This window comes from Clavelina lepadiformis, chromosome 6 (assembly GCF_947623445.1).
Source record: "Clavelina lepadiformis chromosome 6, kaClaLepa1.1, whole genome shotgun sequence".
In the NCBI taxonomy this organism is placed as follows: domain Eukaryota; kingdom Metazoa; phylum Chordata; class Ascidiacea; order Aplousobranchia; family Clavelinidae; genus Clavelina; species Clavelina lepadiformis.
Window position 1 is genome coordinate 3,828,949 of NC_135245.1, and position 20,744 is coordinate 3,849,692.

Below are 20,744 nucleotides of genomic sequence, written 5' to 3' on the forward strand. Positions count from 1 at the left end.
AAGAACCATGTCAATTCGAAACTGTAGTTAGTGACAGTGATTTTTGGAGGGTTTTTGAGCCGAAAAGTTGTGTTTAGTTTTCCCAACGATTTCCTCAAACTTTATACTTCTGCAGCTATTGTAGAGCAGAAACTTAGCAGGTAGTGCTTGAAAGTGGACGTCTCTTAAAATATCTTTCGCGGTCCCTTAGAATGTCCTAGCGGTCGCCAAAGTGGTTAGTTATGTTTTATGCAGTTTGGAAAATAGCCGGTACACTTGATTGAAGTTTCTTAAGGCGGTTACACCAAGGTGCTCATGTATGCGTGATATATTATGCATCATGAGACCATGAACCATCACAATACCGACAAGAACTCGTCTGCACAGGCCAGTCTGCCAAAGCATCTCCTGATTAAGTGTACGAGTTGTAGCTTTCAGAAATTTAATGTTTTTCGAGCAATGTAGTCGAGCAGGTTCATATTGTAGCCGAAGGCTTTGCTTGTATTCGTCATTGTCATATCCCAGGTTTGACGTTAAAGTAGATAATCATTTAATACTTTAAATAATTGGTAACTTAGTCATTACATAATTATTAACTTTATGTATTAGACCATTAGGATGTACAACCCTTTAGTTTTGTTGCTCGGTGAAAATCTTAACGCCCCAAATACCTTATGCGTATTTGGGGCTATTTTTGTTGCTTCGTTGTATTACTGGTACAAAAGACCCAACAATTTCCCACCTGGTCCACGAGGCATACCACTTTTAGGGTATATGCCTTTCATGGGCAAATATCCAGAGGCCAAGTTGCTGAAACTTTCCGAAACATACGGACCGGTTATGTCCATTCGTTTGGCAACAGCGGAAGTTGTGGTTTTCAATGAATTTAATACTTTGCATGAAGTGAGAGTTTTGCTGTTTTAAAAAATATGTTCCAACTTTCACTGCATTAAACAACATTATTGAAAAGTATCTACAAAGTTTATCTCTTGTATAAGACGAAATTATAGTTATACAATCCATCGTTGCCAACCTTGAATTTCAATATCCGTATATTTAGGCACTAATTAAGCACCCCAACAAATTTTCGGGAAGAATCGACTTTGAATGGATGAAAGATATTTCTAAGAACTTAGGACTTGTAACTGTTGATTATGGACCATTTTTCAGATCGCAGAGAAAATTTGGATTCCACACGCTTCGAGGGTAAATCTTGTGCGATGCTTAACTATATTTTGCATTTACTTCTCAATAAACTTTTTTCATTTGTCTTGCTTTCTTGCTTCAACGAATTTCCAACAATGTTTTTGAAAATATTATACGTTTTTAACTAGATTTGGTATGGGTAAAAAATCTATGGAAAGTCGTGTGATCGAAGAGGCCGCATTCCTCAACGAAAATTTCAGGTCACATGAAGGAAAGCCTTTTGAGGTTAAGGTAAGTCGTATGATTTTCAAAAGTTTTTGTTTAATTACCTTGACTAACCGACCACTTGTTTAGAGTATTTTGCGCGCTGCCGTCGCCAACAATGCCTCTAGTGTTATATTTGGAAAGCGATATAGTTACGACGACAAGGAATTTGCAAAAATAATAGAAATCATGTTAGAGGAGTAAGTATATATAAAATAATTCAAACATACCCAAGCATATAAGTTTGTTGAAATCAGCCACTATTCGCGAGTAGGCTACACTTGTAATAAAATTGATTTAAAATTACTTTTACTTATTTTCGTTCAGATTTGAGGACCAAGCTTTTGCAGCTGTTAACCTAATACTTTTTTTTGCACCAAAGCTGGTCAATATACCTCCGTTTACCAAATTTCATCGCCAGTACGCAAGAAGCACTCGTATTTTTATTGGTAAGCTGGCTATTGCTTTTAGGCCAAAGCCACACAAAATGAAGTGGCGTATATCTATGTTTGCTTTCTTTTGATTTCTTGTCACTTCTTATTTTGCAATAACAAATAAACGCGAAATATACCAATAGCTTGTTCAATTTTGACCGAGCCTTATAGTTCTGAAGAGGACAGTTGTATTTATGTAAAACTTGGCTAATTTCTGTACAGACATGATTCGAAAGAGTGTAATTGAACACGAAGAAACTTACGATGAGGAAAATCCGAGAGATTTTATCGACGCATTTTTGAAAGAGATAAAAGCTGGAAGCGATTTCTTTTCGGTGAATATGACGATGCCGTGTCTATATATTTTAAAATTGTAGTTTTTTTACAAGTCTACAGTAATAATCAAAGTTTCCATTCATCATGTCATTCTCCAGTGACGACTTGTGTATAATGTACAAAACATATCATTGGGACATTTTTGCTTAACATTTACAACTTTTTCATGTACTTTTAATTGTTTGCAGAATGAGCAACTTTTCTTTTACGTCCGAGATCTTATGATAGCTGGCACAGAAACAACTTCTACTTATTTAACGTGGACATGTGTTATTTTGCTTCACTATCCGCAAATGCAAAAGAAACTTCGACAAGAAATAAATGAAATTATAGGTGAGGAATTATTTTTTAAAACAGCAGATATATCTAAGGACAATGTTTTTGTACCACTTAAAAGTTTGTCAAAGACTCTGATAAAAAGTGAAAAAATTAACGTTCTTCTCAAATATTTTGATTAACCGCGCTCTGTTATTCTAATACTTGAACTCCTGAATGCTGCAGGACCGAGTGGTACAGTTCAAATGTCACACAAGCCAAAGATGCACTACACTAGCGCATTTATACAAGAGTTGTTGAGATTTCGAACGGCACTCCCAATGACTTATCACAAAATGAACGAAGACGCTGAATTCAATGGATATTCCATACCAAAAGACACAATGGTAAAGATAATTGCATTTCCTTATCGTTGTTTTATGCCGGTGTATATTGAAATCTATTAGTTGGCTAATGTCTTAGTAATTCTGATGGTGTATGTTTTGTATTATTTTGTCATTTCTATGTAGGTTTTAGTCAACATGTGGGCAGTGCATAATGACCCGAACGTTTGGGAGGAGCCGCTTCAGTTTAACCCACAACGCTTCCTCGACGCAGACGGGAAGTTCATAGTGTCCAACCAAGTGATACCATTTTCTCTTGGTGCTCGTCGCTGCGTGGGCGAGCAACTTGCTAGAATGGAAATCTTCCTTCTTCTTGTGTCAATTATCCAGAAGTTTGAAATCTTACCCGATCCCGATGCGGAAAAAATTCCAGCTTTAGATGACGCTGTCAACGGTCTCATTTACTCTCCCTTCCCTTTACGTATCGTTGCGAAGCAAATTTAACTTTTAATCATAGACATTTGTAGCTTTTTGGTTTTCCAAAAGTTTTTGATTGTTTGTTGTGTTTGTGATTAATTGGTAATGTTTTCTTGTTAGCTAAACGGGACTCAAGTATGGTAAGAACTGTTCTACTATGAAGTGAGTTATAGCATGACGTCAAGATATGTGACTCGTGCGTTCTTCCACAAGTGACATTAGTTCACGTTCAATTAAAGGGCGTCGAACAGCAAAAATAGATTATAACATGCTTGTTCCAATTTAGATTATAACGTCAGCAAAATTTATTATCCTATGCTTCTGTTCACACATCTAAAAAACAGACTAAAATCTGGTCGAAAATTATCCATTTTTTTTCTAATTTCTTGCTACTTTTTTCGCAGATTTGCGCGGAAACAGCTTCGTTTATAAACATGGCATACCGGTTTAATTACCATGGTAATTAAATGTCAGACTAAAAGATAACATGTAGCATTATGATTGGTTCAACCAAGTTATTGCTTACTTGAACGTGTTTTAAATGATAAAAGGTTAACTTGTAGTAAATGATTTTGGAATTTATGTTTCATTGGCGAGGGGAAAAAGCGCTGAAACGAAGATATTTTGTAGCTTGATAATATTCGGCAATGGATTCTTTTAATGTTTACAAAGCAAATGTTCGTTCGTGTTCAGCTTTTTCTCGTTTAGCCGCCGATAGACTTTTCGGTCTGTTAAATTATAACTTAGGTTGAACAGGTCCATAAGCCAGTCGCCAACCTGACAAAATATTTAGCTGCGAAATTTAAACAACCCTTGATAAGTAAAAAGCTACCCATGTGAGTATTTTAGCTGTTATTAACATTTGCTTGTTATCATTTTACGCAATCCGTGCTCATTTTAACTTTGTTATTCAATTACAAACGTTTTGCAAACAATTTCAAAAATACTCTTTCATGAGCTAGCTGTTGTTGTAGGTGATCAGTTAAATTTTCTAAAATCTGCAAAAAGGTACGTTATGAGTTTATTAATGTTACCGTTGGTTACTTTGTGTTTGACTCTAGAACGCTAAAGTTTTTGTTATTTGTGCAAACAATGTGATGGTTTTATAGCCATTTAATTTACCAAAGTGTGAAACAATTAATTTTTAATCGGGTTCTGTACGTATAATATGGTATGCTTCTATTGTTTAGATATAGTCGTTATACTATACTGTACATGTCTAAATGCATTTCCTACAGTATATGCAAGTATTAAAGAATAAATCAAATTTGAACCAAATAGTTACGCAGTCGTGAGCTTTCGCAATAATAATAATTAACCCGAACTGCCGGAACAAACTGATTTAGTTTGAAATACAGTCAGCTGCTATTTTCCTGCTGACGATGAACAACTGATAAAAATGTATTTTGAAAAAATGAGCCAAAAAACCAGTAACTAATTAATTCATTTGCAGACATTTCGGGTTTGCTTAACTCATTTTCAGTGCTTGTTTTGAAAACAAATTATGTTAGAATACCTGAAAACGTTTGCAAATTAAATGATTATTATTTTCTTGGATTTTATATTTGTTCTGTAAGTAACCAAAATTTCCAATATTTCACTCATATCAAGTGTGTTTAATTGAAGGGAAAGCTTACATCCGTCTATACTAGTTACAGTTAGTAATTATTGTCTACGGTCTTGAATTGCAACTCTAGGTTCCCGTGTGCGAACATAGCAGGTTGCGCAAAAATTCGGCGCAAAGGTCGGTCAGAATTCGGTACAAAGGTCGCAATGGTGAGCCAAGCAATTAAACAAACATTTTAGTACTCATTAACGAAAGTGTGTCACCAACGCTTTGATGCTCAAAATTAATTTCGACAAGATATTTTAAGCACCTACATTAACGCAAGGACTGTAATTGCTAACATTGTTTTCGTATCTCAAAGGGTCAGTCCTACCCCACAGGACCATCGCTACCTGCAGGATAACCTGGTCTCGGCTTAACCACCTGCAAAGCAGCGTCAGACGTTTTCGCTCAAATCTGTACAAATGGCAAATTTCTAGCAGCTCGTCGGTTAGGTGCAGAGGAAAAGAAAACCGTAAATTATATCATATCCGACGGTTCTATCTGCCGCATGTGTCACAGAACACGTGACTTGCGAGTTTTCAACGAGAGCACGACCCAGCGACTGCTCGGCTTATGTTAAATAACTAGCTCTCCTGCTAACGGAATAGCATCTGGCTCACACTACTACGAACGGGTCAATCAAGTAACATTGATCGTTTTTTAACGTCAACGCCATAAGTGTATAACAATTTTCATCGTTATGTTATATTTTGCTTGTTAGTAACTCTAATTGATGAACATTTTCCTGGCATACTTTGCAGTATCCGACAATATGCGAAAAATGCGTCTGATAAAGGCAACATACCACGTCTTTGGTCGCCTTAGCCATTGTATATCTTCAATAACTACGCATTGACCGTCCGGTAAAAGATGATACCGTAGTCGATTTTGATTTCATGCCACATAATGCAATCATGTCCCGGCATCGATATAGTTTGTACATGAACTTGTAACTTGCAAATGGTGTTCACCTAATTATCTTGATGCTGGATGATTTTATCGGTCGGTCATGACACGTTTTTATGGCCTATAAGACAAGACATGGCAAATTTTTTCCGGGTTTGGACTTTACAACGTAAACAGTACTTTGTTTTAGCGGTTTTCGACTGTTTGTATAGCACTTTGTGTTGAACTCCGAAAAAGTTCATGCAGGGAAGATTTATTTGTCTTTTTGCTAATGAAGAAATAATGTTGTATTGTTTCATAATACAGTGAGACCTCGTTAATCCGTACCCCGATGAACCGGAATCCCCGCTATCCGACACAAAACTGCCGGGAACGGATTTCTTCCCATGCATTTTACCCCTTTAATCCGGAAACCCCGCTGTCCGACTCCGACACAAATGTTTTGGAACAAATGTGCTAAATCAATAGCAATAAAATCCGATAAACCGGATTATTAACAGTTATGCGAAAATCATTCACAATTGTCCTAATAAAGTATGTAGTTAGTTGACAAAACAATAGCCGATTATCTACGCATAATAACGTTGCGGTCTTTATTGATTCAAAAGTACAGTACTATACAGCATTGCGCTTTGTAAAAAAATTTAGCTGTGCTATTCAGTATGCCTTCATCAGAGCCACCATCTAAACGTACAAGAAATATTATGAAATACTGTACAGTATTTTAGAAATGAAAAAATAAATTGTTCATCAACAGTAACAAACAACGCTTCCGCGGTCGCAAAAAAATACGTACAGTACATCGGTTGAGTGCGGCAATCTATTGAAGACATACTGCTGCAACTCAATCGTGCTATCAGCTTTTGATATCGCATTGCGCAAAGATTAGAGACAGGTCAAAGAAAGTTCAAGACTGCTGGTCCCGCCGGAATGCTTCGCCATGCAAGAGCGGTTGTCAAACCGATTTGCGGCCGAATGTTCGTCACTTCTGGCTTAGAGCATTCGTGTTTAATACGGCACTGGGTCGACACTGGGTCGGATCAAACAAAAAATATAATTTTATTTTAGTTGCTGTCCAGCCAGAAAGTCGGTACTTAGAATTGGAGTAAGGTGCACACTGCGTTTTGAACATGGTGCTGCATTTGCAAGATTGATTGATTTTTTACTTTCCGATAATCCGGATACCCCGCTAAACCGACATTTTTTGACGAAACGAAGTGGTCCGGATTAACGAGGTCTCACTGTAGAAGCAACATGATCCAAACATCTACATGTAGAGCATGAAAATTGCTAAAATATATAATAATTGATGACCAAACCTTAAGTCTTTAATCTAAGATTGCAGTTACAAGAGTTTGCACCTATACAAGAGTTTGATATTTGTCGCTGTGTTGGCATTTTGACGTTATAGTCTAAAATCTAAATTCTGAAACCTACTACATCCATGTTTGAAACGTCAGAGTAATTCCATGCAGATTTTTTTAACAATTGATTTTTGGTAAATTTACCAAATAAAAACAAGAACAAGCTAGGTTGCTTTTACAATTTGGCGCCCCGTGAACATGAGCTGATGTTACTCGTGTGAAAAATCTTGAGTCACTTGACGTCATGCTAAAATTATTGCACATTTCTCGTTCTTTGTTTAAGTATAACACGAATAGAACACTACTGTTGTACGTTATAGTGTTTCGTTGAAAATTTAATCAAATCACACGTTGTTTAAATTGCAATGAGTACAGATTAAACTGCCGAGCTATTTAGTTAAGTGTTTTCAACACAATACAAGTGTCCTAGTCGCTACTCAACAATTGTCAATTGATTTGTGCACTTAAAGTAAAATTATCAAAGTTGAAAGCACAATAATCTCCAAATGTCAATGGTTCAAGTTAAATTTGCTTCGCAACGATACGTAAAGGGAAGGGAGAGTAAATGAGACCGTTGACCGCGTCATCTAAAGCTGGAATTTTTTCCGCATCGGGATCGGGTAAGATTTCAAACTTCTGGATAATTGACACAAGAAGAAGGAAGATTTCCATTCTAGCAAGTTGCTCGCCCACGCAGCGACGAGCACCAAGAGAAAATGGTATCACTTGATTGGACACTATGAACTTCCCGTCTGCGTCGAGGAAGCGTTGTGGGTTAAACTGAAGCGGCTCCACCCAAACATTCGGGTCATTATGCACTGCCCACATGTTGACTAAAATCTACATCGAAATGACAAAATAATATAAAACATACACCATCAGCATTACTAAGATATTAACCAACTAATAGATTCCAATATACACCGCATAAAACAACGATAAGGAAATGTAATTATCTTTACCATTGTGTCTTTTGGTATGGAGTATCCATTAAATTCAGCGTCTTCGTTCATTTTGTGATAAGTCATTGGGAGTGCCGTTCGAAATCTCAACAACTCTTGTATAAATGCGCTAGTGTAGTGCATCTTTGGCTTGTGTGACATTTGAACTGTACCACTCGGTCCTGCAGCATTCAGGAGTTCAAGTATTAGAATAACAGAGCGCGATTAATCAAAATATTTGAGCAGAACATTAATTTTTTCACTTTTTATCAGAGTCTTTGACAAACTTTTAATTGGTACAAAAACATTGTCCTTAGATATATCTGCTGTTTTAAAAAATTAATTCTTCACCTATAATTTCATTTATTTCTTGTCGAAGTTTCTTTTGCATTTGCGGATAGTGAAGCAAAATAACACATGTCCACGTTAAATAAGTAGAAGTTGTTTCTGTGCCGGCTATCATAAGATCTCGGACGTAAAAGAAAAGTTGCTCATTCTGCAAACAATTAAAAGTACATGAAAAAGTTGTAAATATTTAGCTAAAATGTCCCAATGATATGTTTTGTAGATTATACACAAGTCGTCACTGGAGAATGACATGATGAATGGAAACGCTGATTATTACTGTAGACTTGTAAAAAAACTACAATTTTAAAACATATAGACACGGCATCGTCATATTCACCGAAAAGAAATCGCTTCCAGCTTTTATCTCTTTCAAAAATGCGTCGATAAAATCTCTCGGATTTTCCTCATCGTAAGTTTCTTCGTGTTCAATTACACTCTTTCGAATCATGTCTGTACAGGAATTAGCCAAGTTTTACATAAATACAACTGTCCTCTTCAGAACTATAAGGCTCGGTCAAAATTGAACAAGCTATTGGTATATTTCGCGGTTATTTGTTATTGCAAAATAAGAAGTGACAAGAAATCAAAAACAAGCAAACATAGATAGGCCTATACGCTACTTCATTTTGTGTGGCTTTGGCCTAAAAGCAATAGCCAGCTTACCAATAAAAATACGAGTGCTTCTTGCGTACTGGCGATGAAATTTGGTAAACGGAGGTATATTGACCAGCTTTGGTGCAAAAAAAAGTATTAGGTTAACAGCTGCAAAGGCTTGGTCCTCAAATCTGAACGAAAATAAGTAAAAGTAATTTTAAATCAATTTTATTACAAGTGTAGCCTACTCACGAATATGGGCTGATCGCAACAAACTTATTTTCTTGGGTATTTTTGAATTATTTTATATATACTTACTCTTCTAACATGATTTCTATTATTTTTGCAAATTCCTTGTCGTCGTAACTATATCGCTTTCCAAATATAACACTAGAGGCATTGTTGGCGACGGCAGCGCGCAAAATACTCTAAACAAGTGGTCGGTTAGTCAAGGTAATTAAACAAAAACTTTTGAAAATCATACGACTTACCTTAACCTCAAAAGGCTTTCCTTCATGTGACCTGAAATTTTCGTTGAGGAATGCGGCCTCTTCGATCACACGACTTTCCATAGACTTTTTACCCATACCAAATCTGGTTAACAATGTATAATATTTTCAAAAACGTTGTTGGAAATTCGTTGAAGCAAGAAAACAAGACAAATGAAAAAAGTTTATTGAAAAGTAAACGCAAAATATAGTTAAGCATCGCACAAGATTTACCCTCGAAGCGTATGGAATCCAAATTTTCTCTGCGATCTGAAAAATGGTCCATAATCAACAGTTACAAGTCCTAAGTTCTTAGAAATATCTTTCATCCATTCAAAGTCGATTCTTCCCGAAAATTTGTTGGGGTGCTTGATTAGTGCCTAAATATACGAACATTGAATTTCAAGGTTGGCAACGATGGATTGTATAACTATAATTTCGTCTTATACTAGAGATAAACTTTGCAGATACTTTTCGATGATGTTGTTTAATGCAGTGAAAGTTGGAACATATCTTTTTAAAACAGCAAAACTCTTACCTCATGCAAAGAATTAAATTCATTGAAAGCCACCACTTCTGCCGTTGCCAAACGAATGGACATAACCGGTCCGTACGTTTTGGAAAGTTTCAGCAACTTGGCCTCTGGATATTTGCCCATGAAAGGCATATACCCTAAAAGTGGTATACCCCGTGGACCAGGTGGGAAATTGTTTGGTCTTTTGTACCAGTAATACAACGAAGCAACAAAAATAGCCCCAAATACACATAAGGTATTTGGGGCGTTAAGATTTTCACCGAGTAACCAAACTAAAGGGTTGTACATCTTATTGCCTTAATACGTAAAATAGATGTAGGATGAATATGGATCATTTGAAGTAGAAAATAAAGAACTTGTTGTATCGTTAAACGTGGTATATCAGAACCGCAAATACTAAAAACTCATTACTTTAAGAAGCCACTTATGGAATACTACTCGATACTGTCCTTATGAAAAACGTTAAATCCTTAAAAGCTGAGACTCTAATTGTCTTAATGATCTGATGCTTTGGCTTACCATTACGTGCGCAGACAGCTCCTTATCTGCGTGTATATGATGGTTGACACCATGACGTTTTTATAAGACTTCGGAGCTTGTAACCGCTTTCAAAGACTTCAAATGAGCTTGCAAATATTTGTTTCAAACTTGCGAAAAAGATCCACTATTTATAGAGTCTATAGAGAATGTGTTTGTTTTACAGCAACGGCGCACGTAAACGACTTTGCAAAACTAGTTTGTATTTTACCTTGCAAATAAAACTACCCGCCCTTCCTGTATTAGATGCTATATATTAAGTTACGTCGTGCTCAAAGTCGTCTTCAGCTCCACCTAAAGTATATTTTCCAAATTGTAAGAGTGTACACTTGGGTAAATGAAATAACAGTCTGTTCTGTCGGTCCAAATCGTTTCCAAAGTCCTAAAACTATTTAATCGACTTAAAATAGATTTATTTGTCTAAAGCTCTTGGTTACCATGATGTGTTCTCCTTTCAGTTGAGTAGGCGGCTTGTTTTTAAAACGTAAAACGTAAAAGAATTAGGCCACGGTGGCCTATATAATGACATACAAAACTGACCTATATCAATACACTTTTATTCTAAGTTATTTTAATTCTTATCAGTTATCAGGTAATTTATCAATTGACGATTTAACTAAACTAGGTCTCGCAGTTCTTTTTCAACACGATTTTTTTTCTTGTGTGTCAGTGACAGTGTTTTTTTTTTTATAAAATTTGCGATTAACAAAAGGTTTTAAAAAGTATTCAAAGTTGAGAGTAAGAAGGTAAACCTCAAGTAGATCACAAAATCAATTTTTAAATAGTTTTCAATACTGGATAATACAAATTTATAATCTTGGAGCAAATAGGTTCATCAGTGACACCGACTGAATGGTTGAAACGTAAACGATATCACACTCAAAGATCTTTTTATTTCCAAGTGGTCTACACCGTGCTCTAGCCTGAACATTGAGATGAAACAAGTCAATTGAATGCTTTCACACCAATCGTTCCCAACGAATGTTTAAGTTGAAAATGAAGAATTCGTGTATTGCTTATTACAGCGTCGTATGCAATAAAACCTCTTTTTGTTATCCGGCTCAGGAAAGGTGTAAAATGCAAGATGGCGCAGTTTACCCGTCAATTGTTGGAACTAGTTTGCAAAATACTCAAAAAAAAATTGTTGATATCCCAATATCAAATATATTTTCTTGTTTTTAAAGCATCGCTGCTGACTTTAAAACTAAAACCATGACCAAGGCTTCGAAGGCAAAGGTTTGAAAATGTCAAGTTCAACAAAATATTGTCTCAACACAGTGCACATATCGTTACACTATAAGTAGAAGAAAAGTTCAATTTTGAAAAGTAATTCGTGGTTAGGTAGTACTAGTTATCAGCAAATGAAAATCCCAAAACGTCTCAGTTTTTTGGCTTCATTGTGACGTAGATAACGGCTCCTGTTATGCCATAGATTAATCAAGTTGTTTGACAAAATGCTGTTGTTATCCTTGCGCGGTAGTCAACTGAAGTCAGAAGTGTAGGTCATAGGAGTTTAGCCTATATCCAATTAGACGTCATGTGAAGAAATTAGCAATGTGAAGCAATGTATTTGAATAAATTACGATTGTTTTAAACATAATAAATCCGGTAGCCCTGTCATTTGCTTCGGTGACTTTTCCTTCGTCACAGACGTGCAACGCCGCTCAGAAACATACGGATTGTCAAAGTGAATGACTTTAGTTTATGTTGGGCGCTTGACCAGAAAGGTGCGTGATAACTTTGTATCACGTAGAAACACCAAACAGTATTAAGCATAATGACGGCAGTTCGATTAGCATACTGTAATATTCTTCGAAACTTTTCTGCCATTTTTGTTTGCCAAAATGGCATCTTCTTCTTATGCAAATAGTTAGCAGTGGCAAGTGCGTCTGCTGGGCCAAGTTCTTGAAGAGTAACCAAAACCCACCTTGATGTTTTCAGCGCTTGCGTGAGATTTTCTCTTCTGAATCGGTAAAGTCCGATCATTGCCAGACAATCAGACCAGTTGTTCTCAAAAGTGGAATTAGTCGGAGAATTCGCAACTTTTTTACCAAAATCTATCAAGTTTCCTTTTTAAGATGCTCGTTAAGTTAGCGCCATATTATTTATATGTAACTGACATCTTTTGTTGATAATTTTGTTATTCGATATACTGCTCTTTAGCGCTTAATAACGGACAGAATGATTCTTCGTTGAAATTGTTTTATTTGTCAGGCTATGTTCCTTGCTAATTGAAAAATAGAGATTAGCAAATCTTTCCCTAGCTTTTTGCTGATAACCAACACACAAGATCATTTCGAAGATTTCTGTTCCTTATAGTGTGACTTACTAAATTGAAATGCTTTTATCTTGATATTTTACGAGCTTGTAATATATACAGATGTATTACAAATTGGTGTAAAACTTGGTTAAATTCTGATACACATATATACATTATACTGACGCCGATATAAGCAGCAATGCTAATGTGTATAGGGGAGCATAACAGCTGCTGGCTGAATATACTCATTGGATTAACTATAAAATTGACAACCAAAGACAGATGCAACAAATCTCTTGACTACAAAAATAGCAATTCAAAAAAGCCTCTCGATACAACAGCACAAAAAACTTTGTTTTGCAGATGTCTTTGTATCAAAGTTATGGTGAATGAAGGTGCGTGAAAAAGCAGCCACCTGGACAAAACAGCAGAGCAGAATTTCTAAGCAATTAAGGTCATAATAAAATGGCCTACGGCAAATCATGCAAACCATGCGTTACGTAAGTAATCTATCTAGTGCAAAATGATACACTAGCGAAGACTAACTCCAAAATCATGATGGAGCCTAAAGTCCTAAACATAAAATGGTGAATGTCAAATCTATAACAGCCAAACCTTTACAAATGATGAATTAGTATATGCGGCCTGCAACATGTTGTATCTAATGATGAAGAAAATGTGAATGGAACCAGCATGAAAACTAAAGCTAACGTGACAAACTTAACTTAACCAAACTGTGTTGGTTATACACACGATTGACGATAAGCAACAATATTTTGATTTATAGCGATAATCTCATTAAGTAACCGTTGTTTGATTAATGTCTACTTACTTATTTAATTAGTTGCAGAAATTACTTTACTTAAATACAATAAATACGGGTAAATAACCAGAAAACCAGTAACCAACTTAATAACGGTCCTTATTAGTTTTCTGTCAAGACAGCGTCATATACTGATAGCTACCATTTCACAATATGGCTAGACAACATTTTACAAAAGTATTCATCAAAAAGTAACAAGACCCATTAACACGATTTTATATTGAACATTTTTCAATATTTTTTAAGCATTTCTGTACTTCTGGGGTCTGCTCGACGAAGTAACATTTCCTTGTGCGAAGTGCGATTTCGAAGTTTTTCTTCGCTTCTGTCTTCCGCCCGAGTTTCAGAAGAGCACGGCCGATGTGGTAAAAGCAATTAGCAGTCATCTCTTCGTCGTCACCGGACGCTTGACGTGCAGCCAAAACCTTCCTGAATGCGTCCAGCGCTTGCTCATAGTTTCCTTGTCTGATCTGGCAGAGTCCAATCATAGCCAAGCAGTCAAAGAGCTCTTTATCAAGCTCAGGATGTATTGCTAAATTTCGCCGAATTCTTAGCTCTTCCTCTAGCATCTTCAGAGCTTCATCTTCACGGTGTATTTTGTAGAAACACCACGCAGCTTGATACAAGGACTCGGCGACGGATTCATCAAATATTTCTTCCCTGCAAGCACGTTTTTGAATACTTAGAGCTTCTTGAAGTTCCTTTAACGCTTTATCGTATAGCCCTTGCTCTATTAAGCAATTAGAAAGACAGCCCCTCAAAACCGAGATTTGCACATCTTTACCTGGATTTCTGCTGATTGCCATTTTTAACTTCAGCGCTTCTTTGTACTTGTCTTGAGACTTTTGATACTCCCCAAATTCACTGTAACACATAGCTACCCTTTTTAGGCCTATACTCATGCGGTCTACAATCACTTCTCCAGCAGTTTGAACATCGACGTCTTTGTAACAAGTCAACTGTTTCTCAAAACATTTATGAGCTTCTTTGAAGTTTTTCATTCTCCAATAACAGTCTCCAAACCTGTGATAAACATGATCAAGCGAAAGTAAGCTAGTTTCGCCTTTATCAGGTTTCAAAATTTTTATGCATTTTTGATATTGTTCAATTGCTTTCGGGAATCGTCCAAGTTCTGTGTAAAATAGAGCTAAGTGCATCATGCATCTCTGAGCAATATCCAAGTGATCTTTGTTTTTCCAGTCAAGCTCGAGTAATATTTTGTTCATTCTTGTTATGCCTTCATTAAATAGCTTAAGATTTAAACATACCAGAGGAATGATTGTAGTTTCGGTTGAAAAATCGACGTTTTTTCCCACTTTCCAATCTAACCGTGCATGCCAATGAAAAATATAAACAGCTTCAAAGTAGCCAAGTATGGAATCTGCTCCGACCATGTCCACCAAGACAACAGCATCTTTTTCCAATTCTTCATTTATTTTGACAAAATCGTCTTGTCCTTGCTTGTCCATATAAGTCCTCAAACGAATCTCGCAAGCGATAGCTACAGCAAACTTCATTTGAAACGCAAACTCTTGTGTTATAACATCTTTTTCCACAAGCTTGCTAAGGATGTCAAAGCAAGACTGCTCCTTTATTGCATGGCGCCTTCCAGCTGCAGAAACAAAAATCGTCGCTGTACGGTAGATCACACGCTTCATGTCAAATGTTTCCTTAAGACCATAAATCGTGGGAATATTTTCGCCCGGGTGAAACAGCAGTATGTTTTTTTCGTTCTCTCGAAGATATTCTAAGCTCACCAATCCATTATGTTTTTGTTCATCAAGTTTTTTGTGGATACTCGATTGGAAATTGTCATAAACCATCTTGTCACCACTAACATAACATGTTCTTGCCAAAACGTCCGCTAAATGATAACCATTTTTCAAGTCTTCCTCCCCATCCAAGTACTTCACCATTTCACTTACTGGTTTTATCAATTCTGTCTTCCAAGGTTTTTTGGACGTTTTCTCCTCTCTCCCAAGAGGAGTTTTATTTGCGTGCGGAGCAAATCCATCCGGACATATTCCGCACGTAGTCACGTTGTCGTAAAACCAGTCTCCGTTTGGTCCGTCGGGATCATTGAGACTTCTTAGAGCCAAGAATCTAATAACCGTCTCTTTTAAACTGACTAGGATGACTTGAAAGATCACAGTAAACCATCGGAAATATTCCTGAATGTCTGAATAGTTGTTTTGGTTTTGTACTCCTTCTTCCAAAACAATGGCACTTTCAAAGTCAGAATAAGGTGTGATTTCTTTCCTTGCTAGGGAACCTAGTCCAGTCATAACATATTTGCAAGGTGGTGAGCCCATGACTCTTTCGCAAACGTTGACAATAGCTTTCATAATATTTGTGTACTTTTCGGTAATATCATTTTGAATTTTGATGATGTTATTGATATTTTCCTGCATCTTTTCGCTCTTTTTACTTTCATCCAAACCAGAAGGAATTTTTTGAAGCCTGTTCAATTCTTTTTCCGTTTGTTCTCTCATGCACTTTACTTCTGCTTTGATGATATCTGCTTCTTTGATTAAGTCTTCATCAATGTTCTTTGCTTTTGCCATTTTAAATATAATTTTACAAAGCTGTTGGAGGTCATTTTTTATTGTTTGCACATTGTCTGGTTGTCGTACGATTGCAGCATTTAAAAGTGCAGCACTTCTTACCATATTGATTTTATGGTAGCTTTGCTTCTGGTACAACAAACCCAGTTGGTGAATGTAAGCTGCCGACTCTTTTGGATTTCGTTCTTTGCCATTGTCATAGCAGCTCTGACGTAGAAGTTGTGCCAAGTTGTTTTCTTTTTTGAAAAATGTATCTTTGTTACTTTCTGTTTCTATGAAAGAATTTGCTTAAAAGCACGATCAAATTTTACTGTACTTATTTTAACTGATAATAGGGTATTTACTTTAGAGCAAAGAATAAAACTTGTTCATTGCTTTGATATTCATAACAAAACCAGTTTGCTATATACGAATATATTTATGAAATTTTGACTTACCTGTAGCCATTTTTGCAGTCAAATACTTTTCTGGTTATTGTTTATAAAGTATGTTTTGCGTCATTCTAATCCTGCTAAAACTATTTTATTTTGACCGAAATCTGTACCTTGTGAAAAACGTTTTAGATATATTACTGTACAAGTTGTTTAAACTTTAAAATTTTCAATCAGCTTTTTTACATGTCCTGTCTAGTAACGTCCTATGTTGCTCAGGACAAATTTAATTTCTTAAAAGCCTTAACACACAAAGCTGAACGAACGAGACGGAACGAGATTTGTCGAAAGGTTTTACGACACATTTACTGCTTAAACAAAGAGAAGTATGCCATTGTTCAAACAATAGAACGTTTTACGACGTTTTGAGGATTTGAAAACTTCGGAAAACAAGTATAAGCATGTAAAGGGTTATAGGATTCGGAGGTACAATGTTTACCGAAATCCGTCAATGTTAAATAGAATCGACTGCTGCGGTTTGGTTGTATTTGTCGACGTAAGTGGATTGAACATAAATATATATGCGGCGACTTTTCGATTTAACGGTGATGGAAAAACAACTTTGCAAACTTGAGATCACTCGTTCCCGAGTTATCACGTGTGTTATGCTTTTTTGCACAACCATGTCAAACTATAAGTAGTCTATATATACAATAAGAATCAAGAAATGCATAACATATAACAAAAGACGGTATGGTATTAGCGTATTATACCTTCTATCGTCGGGCTGAAGAAAGCCTTTGCACGACTTAAAATCGGCAATGACCCCTATTCGGTCGAGCCACGATTTACGGAGCTGGCTTTGTGCAAGTTCCGATTTATGAAGATATTCTGTTTGCATTTTCATTTTTTCTGTATCATGTTGCCCGAATTTGGAACTGTTCATCAGAACCACTGAACCGGAGCAAGCGTCGTTAATGCCTCGCAAATGTAAATTACAACGGTAGAGCCACTAAGAATTGTACAAGGGCCGGATAATTATAAATACATCCCTCTAATCACTCGGCTACCGAATTGAAATTTATGAATCTTTGCTATTTCAGACTGTTTTCACATTTTCTGTAAACCGTAGCAAAAGTTAAACCTAGAAACAACAATTTTATTAAGCAGCCAGTGACCAAGTCAAACAAACCGTAGGAAACAATCGGATCATCAACAGCTTTTACAGCAGGATTGTATCTCGCTGTTACTCTGCAAAGTTAATCTGCTGTACATCAAAATATTTTACTACAAAACATTTCACAGAAATTGGGATGTGCGCTGATATTGTAAAAAATGAGAACCTCTGTTACGCAAGGAAATTGTCGTATGATAGAAGTATAAAAGAACGTCACAATTACGTTTAATATTTTGCTTCGCTTCATCCCGAAAGCATTTTTCTTGAGCGTCGTCAAGCCATGACTGTCCGATGAAAACTCTGACCGCTATGTTCATGTCGTATGTATTGCGCAATGCGTGAAAACACGACTTGCATGTGACTTGGCTTTGCGAGCTCATAAACATCAGCATGCATGAAAAATTGTGAACACTGCCTCAACTAAAATATTACTTTTGTGATAAGCATTCCTTATACTTTTAATATGGAAAATAAAAGCCTTTCGCATCAAACATTTTTGACTTGAACAGCGTTATCACACACGCCTTTCAGTTTACTTATGAACATTATTTTTCGCAATAAATCGCTCAAAGAGCTACAAATACTACAAAACCCTGCCTATATACTAAAACGTTCACAATGATACGTTCTGCATTGAATGTGTTTGCTGTCAACAAAGCGTCAGAATGCGGAAATAAAGTTGTTTTTCAAAGTCACGTTTTTTCAATAAAGGTATCTAGTAAATAGACGCCTTTATATTGCCTTGAACAAACCGGTTGGACCTTCACAACGACGTGGAAGTATGAGAAAGAAAGCTCAATAAACTAACGCACTGTATGTGTGATACACACATTACAAGAGATTATAGGTAGTTTTAGGTTATGCAGTCGGTGATCGTTGTTGAAGATGTTTTGGGTATAATGTATGGGCGAGACAGCAAGTTAGGTTTACCTACATCTAAATAGCCATAAATTCTACCTTGAGGAAGACATAGTTTTTGTTTAAAAAATGACTACGATCCTTTGAAGTAATACACTTTGGAATACATATAGACGTATAAGCAAAGAAAGAACTTTTAACCTGCACTTTTCGCCGTGATTTCGATATAGGCTATTTCTCCAGACACACGCGTTTCCCAAAACATTAAGACATTATATTTTTAATGTTCTATAGCTATAGAAATAAAGCGTACTAACTATAAAGCTACTATCTAAAAACAAAAATGAAAACGCTACAAATTGCAATTCTTCTTGGAATTCTTTTTATCTACAAATGTAAGTTCAGTGAAAGCTTGATTATTCTACGTTAACTTCATCTGCTCCATGTCGTTCCAATCGGTTTTGATCAACATATGCTGACGTTCAAAGCAATATTAACAAGTACCACTTTATGTTAAAGGTAGTTCGTTGAAGTGCTACAAATGCACGGCTTCGGTGGGCATAGATAACTGCATCGGTGGTATGCCGAAGAACTGCACAGGCTTGAATGCAATGTGTAGTGTGACCATCTACAGTGAGTGTCAACGTTGTGCCTGTTATTTGCTACGATAAAGTTTGATGATATTGACATATCTTTGTGCGGCTGTAGACATTGTATATAATTTAGATTTTACAGTGAAACATGAAAAGCAAACAAAAAAATTGACTAGGCCAGTGCGTAAAGATTATAACATTAATATTGTAGACAACAACAAAATTAAGCATATTAACAAAGCTTACTGACTAAGCGTACGTTCGTAAAACTTGGCTTTGATTTTCAAAAGAGGCAGCGGATGATTAAAACCAGGCCTGTTATTCGTAGAAAACAATCTTCTGGTCTTCTTCATTCTCCCAGTATATTTTTTCGTTTTTTAGACATGCCTGGAAGAAATTCAATTGTCTACGGATGCTCTGATGGCAGCATTGCTCCTGGTTGCTCATTCGGAATTTTCGGCAGGGAGAGTTGCACCGCTTATTGCTTCTCAGGTTAAAAATTTTAGCTTTTAGAAATGTTTTGTATTTATGGGACCCTTCAAAACATGCCACGTTAAAAACAGTTTATGAAGTAAATGACAGGATTTCGTCTCAGAGAATTTTTATACATAACTTAAAAAAGCAGATTCCACCTGTCGTCTAACCATCACGTAATTGACAATAAAATGAGTTCTTTTTCTTATGTAGATGGATGCAATTTGCCGTTTGTAGCAGCTTTTGAAAAAGAAAAAAGTTACAACGAAGTTGTTCCCGAATTCTAGTACCATTGCTGAAACCAACCATATATCTATCTTAAAAACGTCATGCATGCATCATTCGCTTGTATCACAATTATGGCATCATATCGTTCACGTTTTATCAATTTCTTAAGCAGCCTCACAGTGTTAACCTGAAACAAACAGCTGATAAATGTTCTACCTTACCTGGCTTAAATTTCATAAAATAATTCATAACTGGTTTGTACTATTTCAACTGTATAAATTATTATGCCATGTAGAGTAAAAATAATTCACGCTATGGCAGAAATGTTCTCCTAAAATATAACCTGTATTCTACAAAAAATTCAAACAAAATCTGCACACATTGACTTACCATACGCCATGGATGCAGTTGAATATAGGCCATGTGTTACAGTAAATGTGTATTATCTTGCTTCAAAAATTTGCTACTTTGTCATACCATATGTAGGTTGAAATAAACGTCTGGTAAAGTCCGTTCTCGCGCTATGAGGTCGTCCATCACTTATGCTGATGATAGAAAATAAGTTGGAAATGACATACGTAGCCTACTTTTACTATATCCTGGCACAAATGGATGCTTTTATGGCACATGCAGCCGTACCACGTCGTATTCATTGCCCGGTGCCTGGAAATTGCCACAAAAAACATTTTTACTGGCAAAACAATCGTTGTTTCTTTTTACTTCCATGCTTGTTAATACAGGGAAAAACTCCGTCGTTGCTATTCATTTCCGTCGTAAACATCATAACTTGGAACATCTCTCAACTTAAAAGTTATAATCGGTAAGTTTCAAAATTCAAA

The 20,744-nt window shown here is 36.2% G+C and overlaps 4 protein-coding genes across 5 annotated transcripts; 2 read left to right on the forward strand and 2 right to left on the reverse strand.

The window, feature by feature from the left end:
* Nucleotides 1–568: 568 nt before the first annotated feature.
* On the forward strand, nt 569–4,513 carry LOC143462716 (vitamin D 25-hydroxylase-like). The gene is made up of 9 exons (XM_076960969.1): nt 569–882; nt 1,040–1,185; nt 1,314–1,416; nt 1,480–1,589; nt 1,717–1,838; nt 2,046–2,158; nt 2,348–2,492; nt 2,661–2,821; nt 2,945–4,513. Exons 1-9 carry the CDS (start codon nt 598–600, stop codon nt 3,260–3,262), a joined length of 1,503 nt encoding a protein of 500 aa, XP_076817084.1. The 5' UTR covers nt 569–597; the 3' UTR covers nt 3,263–4,513.
* Nucleotides 4,514–7,212: 2,699 nt separating this feature from the next.
* LOC143462662 (vitamin D 25-hydroxylase-like) lies at nt 7,213–10,349 on the reverse strand. Its single transcript, XM_076960903.1, has 9 exons — nt 10,024–10,349; nt 9,720–9,865; nt 9,489–9,591; nt 9,316–9,425; nt 9,067–9,188; nt 8,741–8,853; nt 8,407–8,551; nt 8,077–8,237; nt 7,213–7,954 (listed from the first exon to the last, which is right to left on the reverse strand). The coding sequence occupies exons 1-9, from the start codon at nt 10,306–10,308 to the stop codon at nt 7,637–7,639; spliced, it is 1,503 nt and encodes a 500-aa protein (XP_076817018.1). The 5' UTR covers nt 10,309–10,349; the 3' UTR covers nt 7,213–7,636.
* Nucleotides 10,350–12,887: 2,538 nt separating this feature from the next.
* Nucleotides 12,888–16,889, reverse strand: LOC143462661 (uncharacterized). 2 transcript variants are annotated; one of them, XM_076960902.1, is made up of 2 exons: nt 16,642–16,889; nt 12,888–16,440 (listed from the first exon to the last, which is right to left on the reverse strand). In XM_076960902.1, exons 1-2 carry the CDS (start codon nt 16,649–16,651, stop codon nt 13,856–13,858), a joined length of 2,595 nt encoding a protein of 864 aa, XP_076817017.1. In that variant the 5' UTR covers nt 16,652–16,889; the 3' UTR covers nt 12,888–13,855. The 2 variants fall into 2 exon arrangements, with proteins under 2 accessions (XP_076817017.1, XP_076817016.1); XM_076960901.1 differs by having other exon boundaries at nt 12,888–16,476.
* A 1,958-nt stretch (nt 16,890–18,847) lies between these two features.
* On the forward strand, nt 18,848–20,416 carry LOC143462667 (uncharacterized). Its single transcript, XM_076960909.1, has 4 exons — nt 18,848–19,005; nt 19,130–19,243; nt 19,585–19,695; nt 19,891–20,416. Exons 1-4 carry the CDS (start codon nt 18,954–18,956, stop codon nt 19,962–19,964), a joined length of 351 nt encoding a protein of 116 aa, XP_076817024.1. The 5' UTR covers nt 18,848–18,953; the 3' UTR covers nt 19,965–20,416.
* Nucleotides 20,417–20,744: the final 328 nt, after the last annotated feature.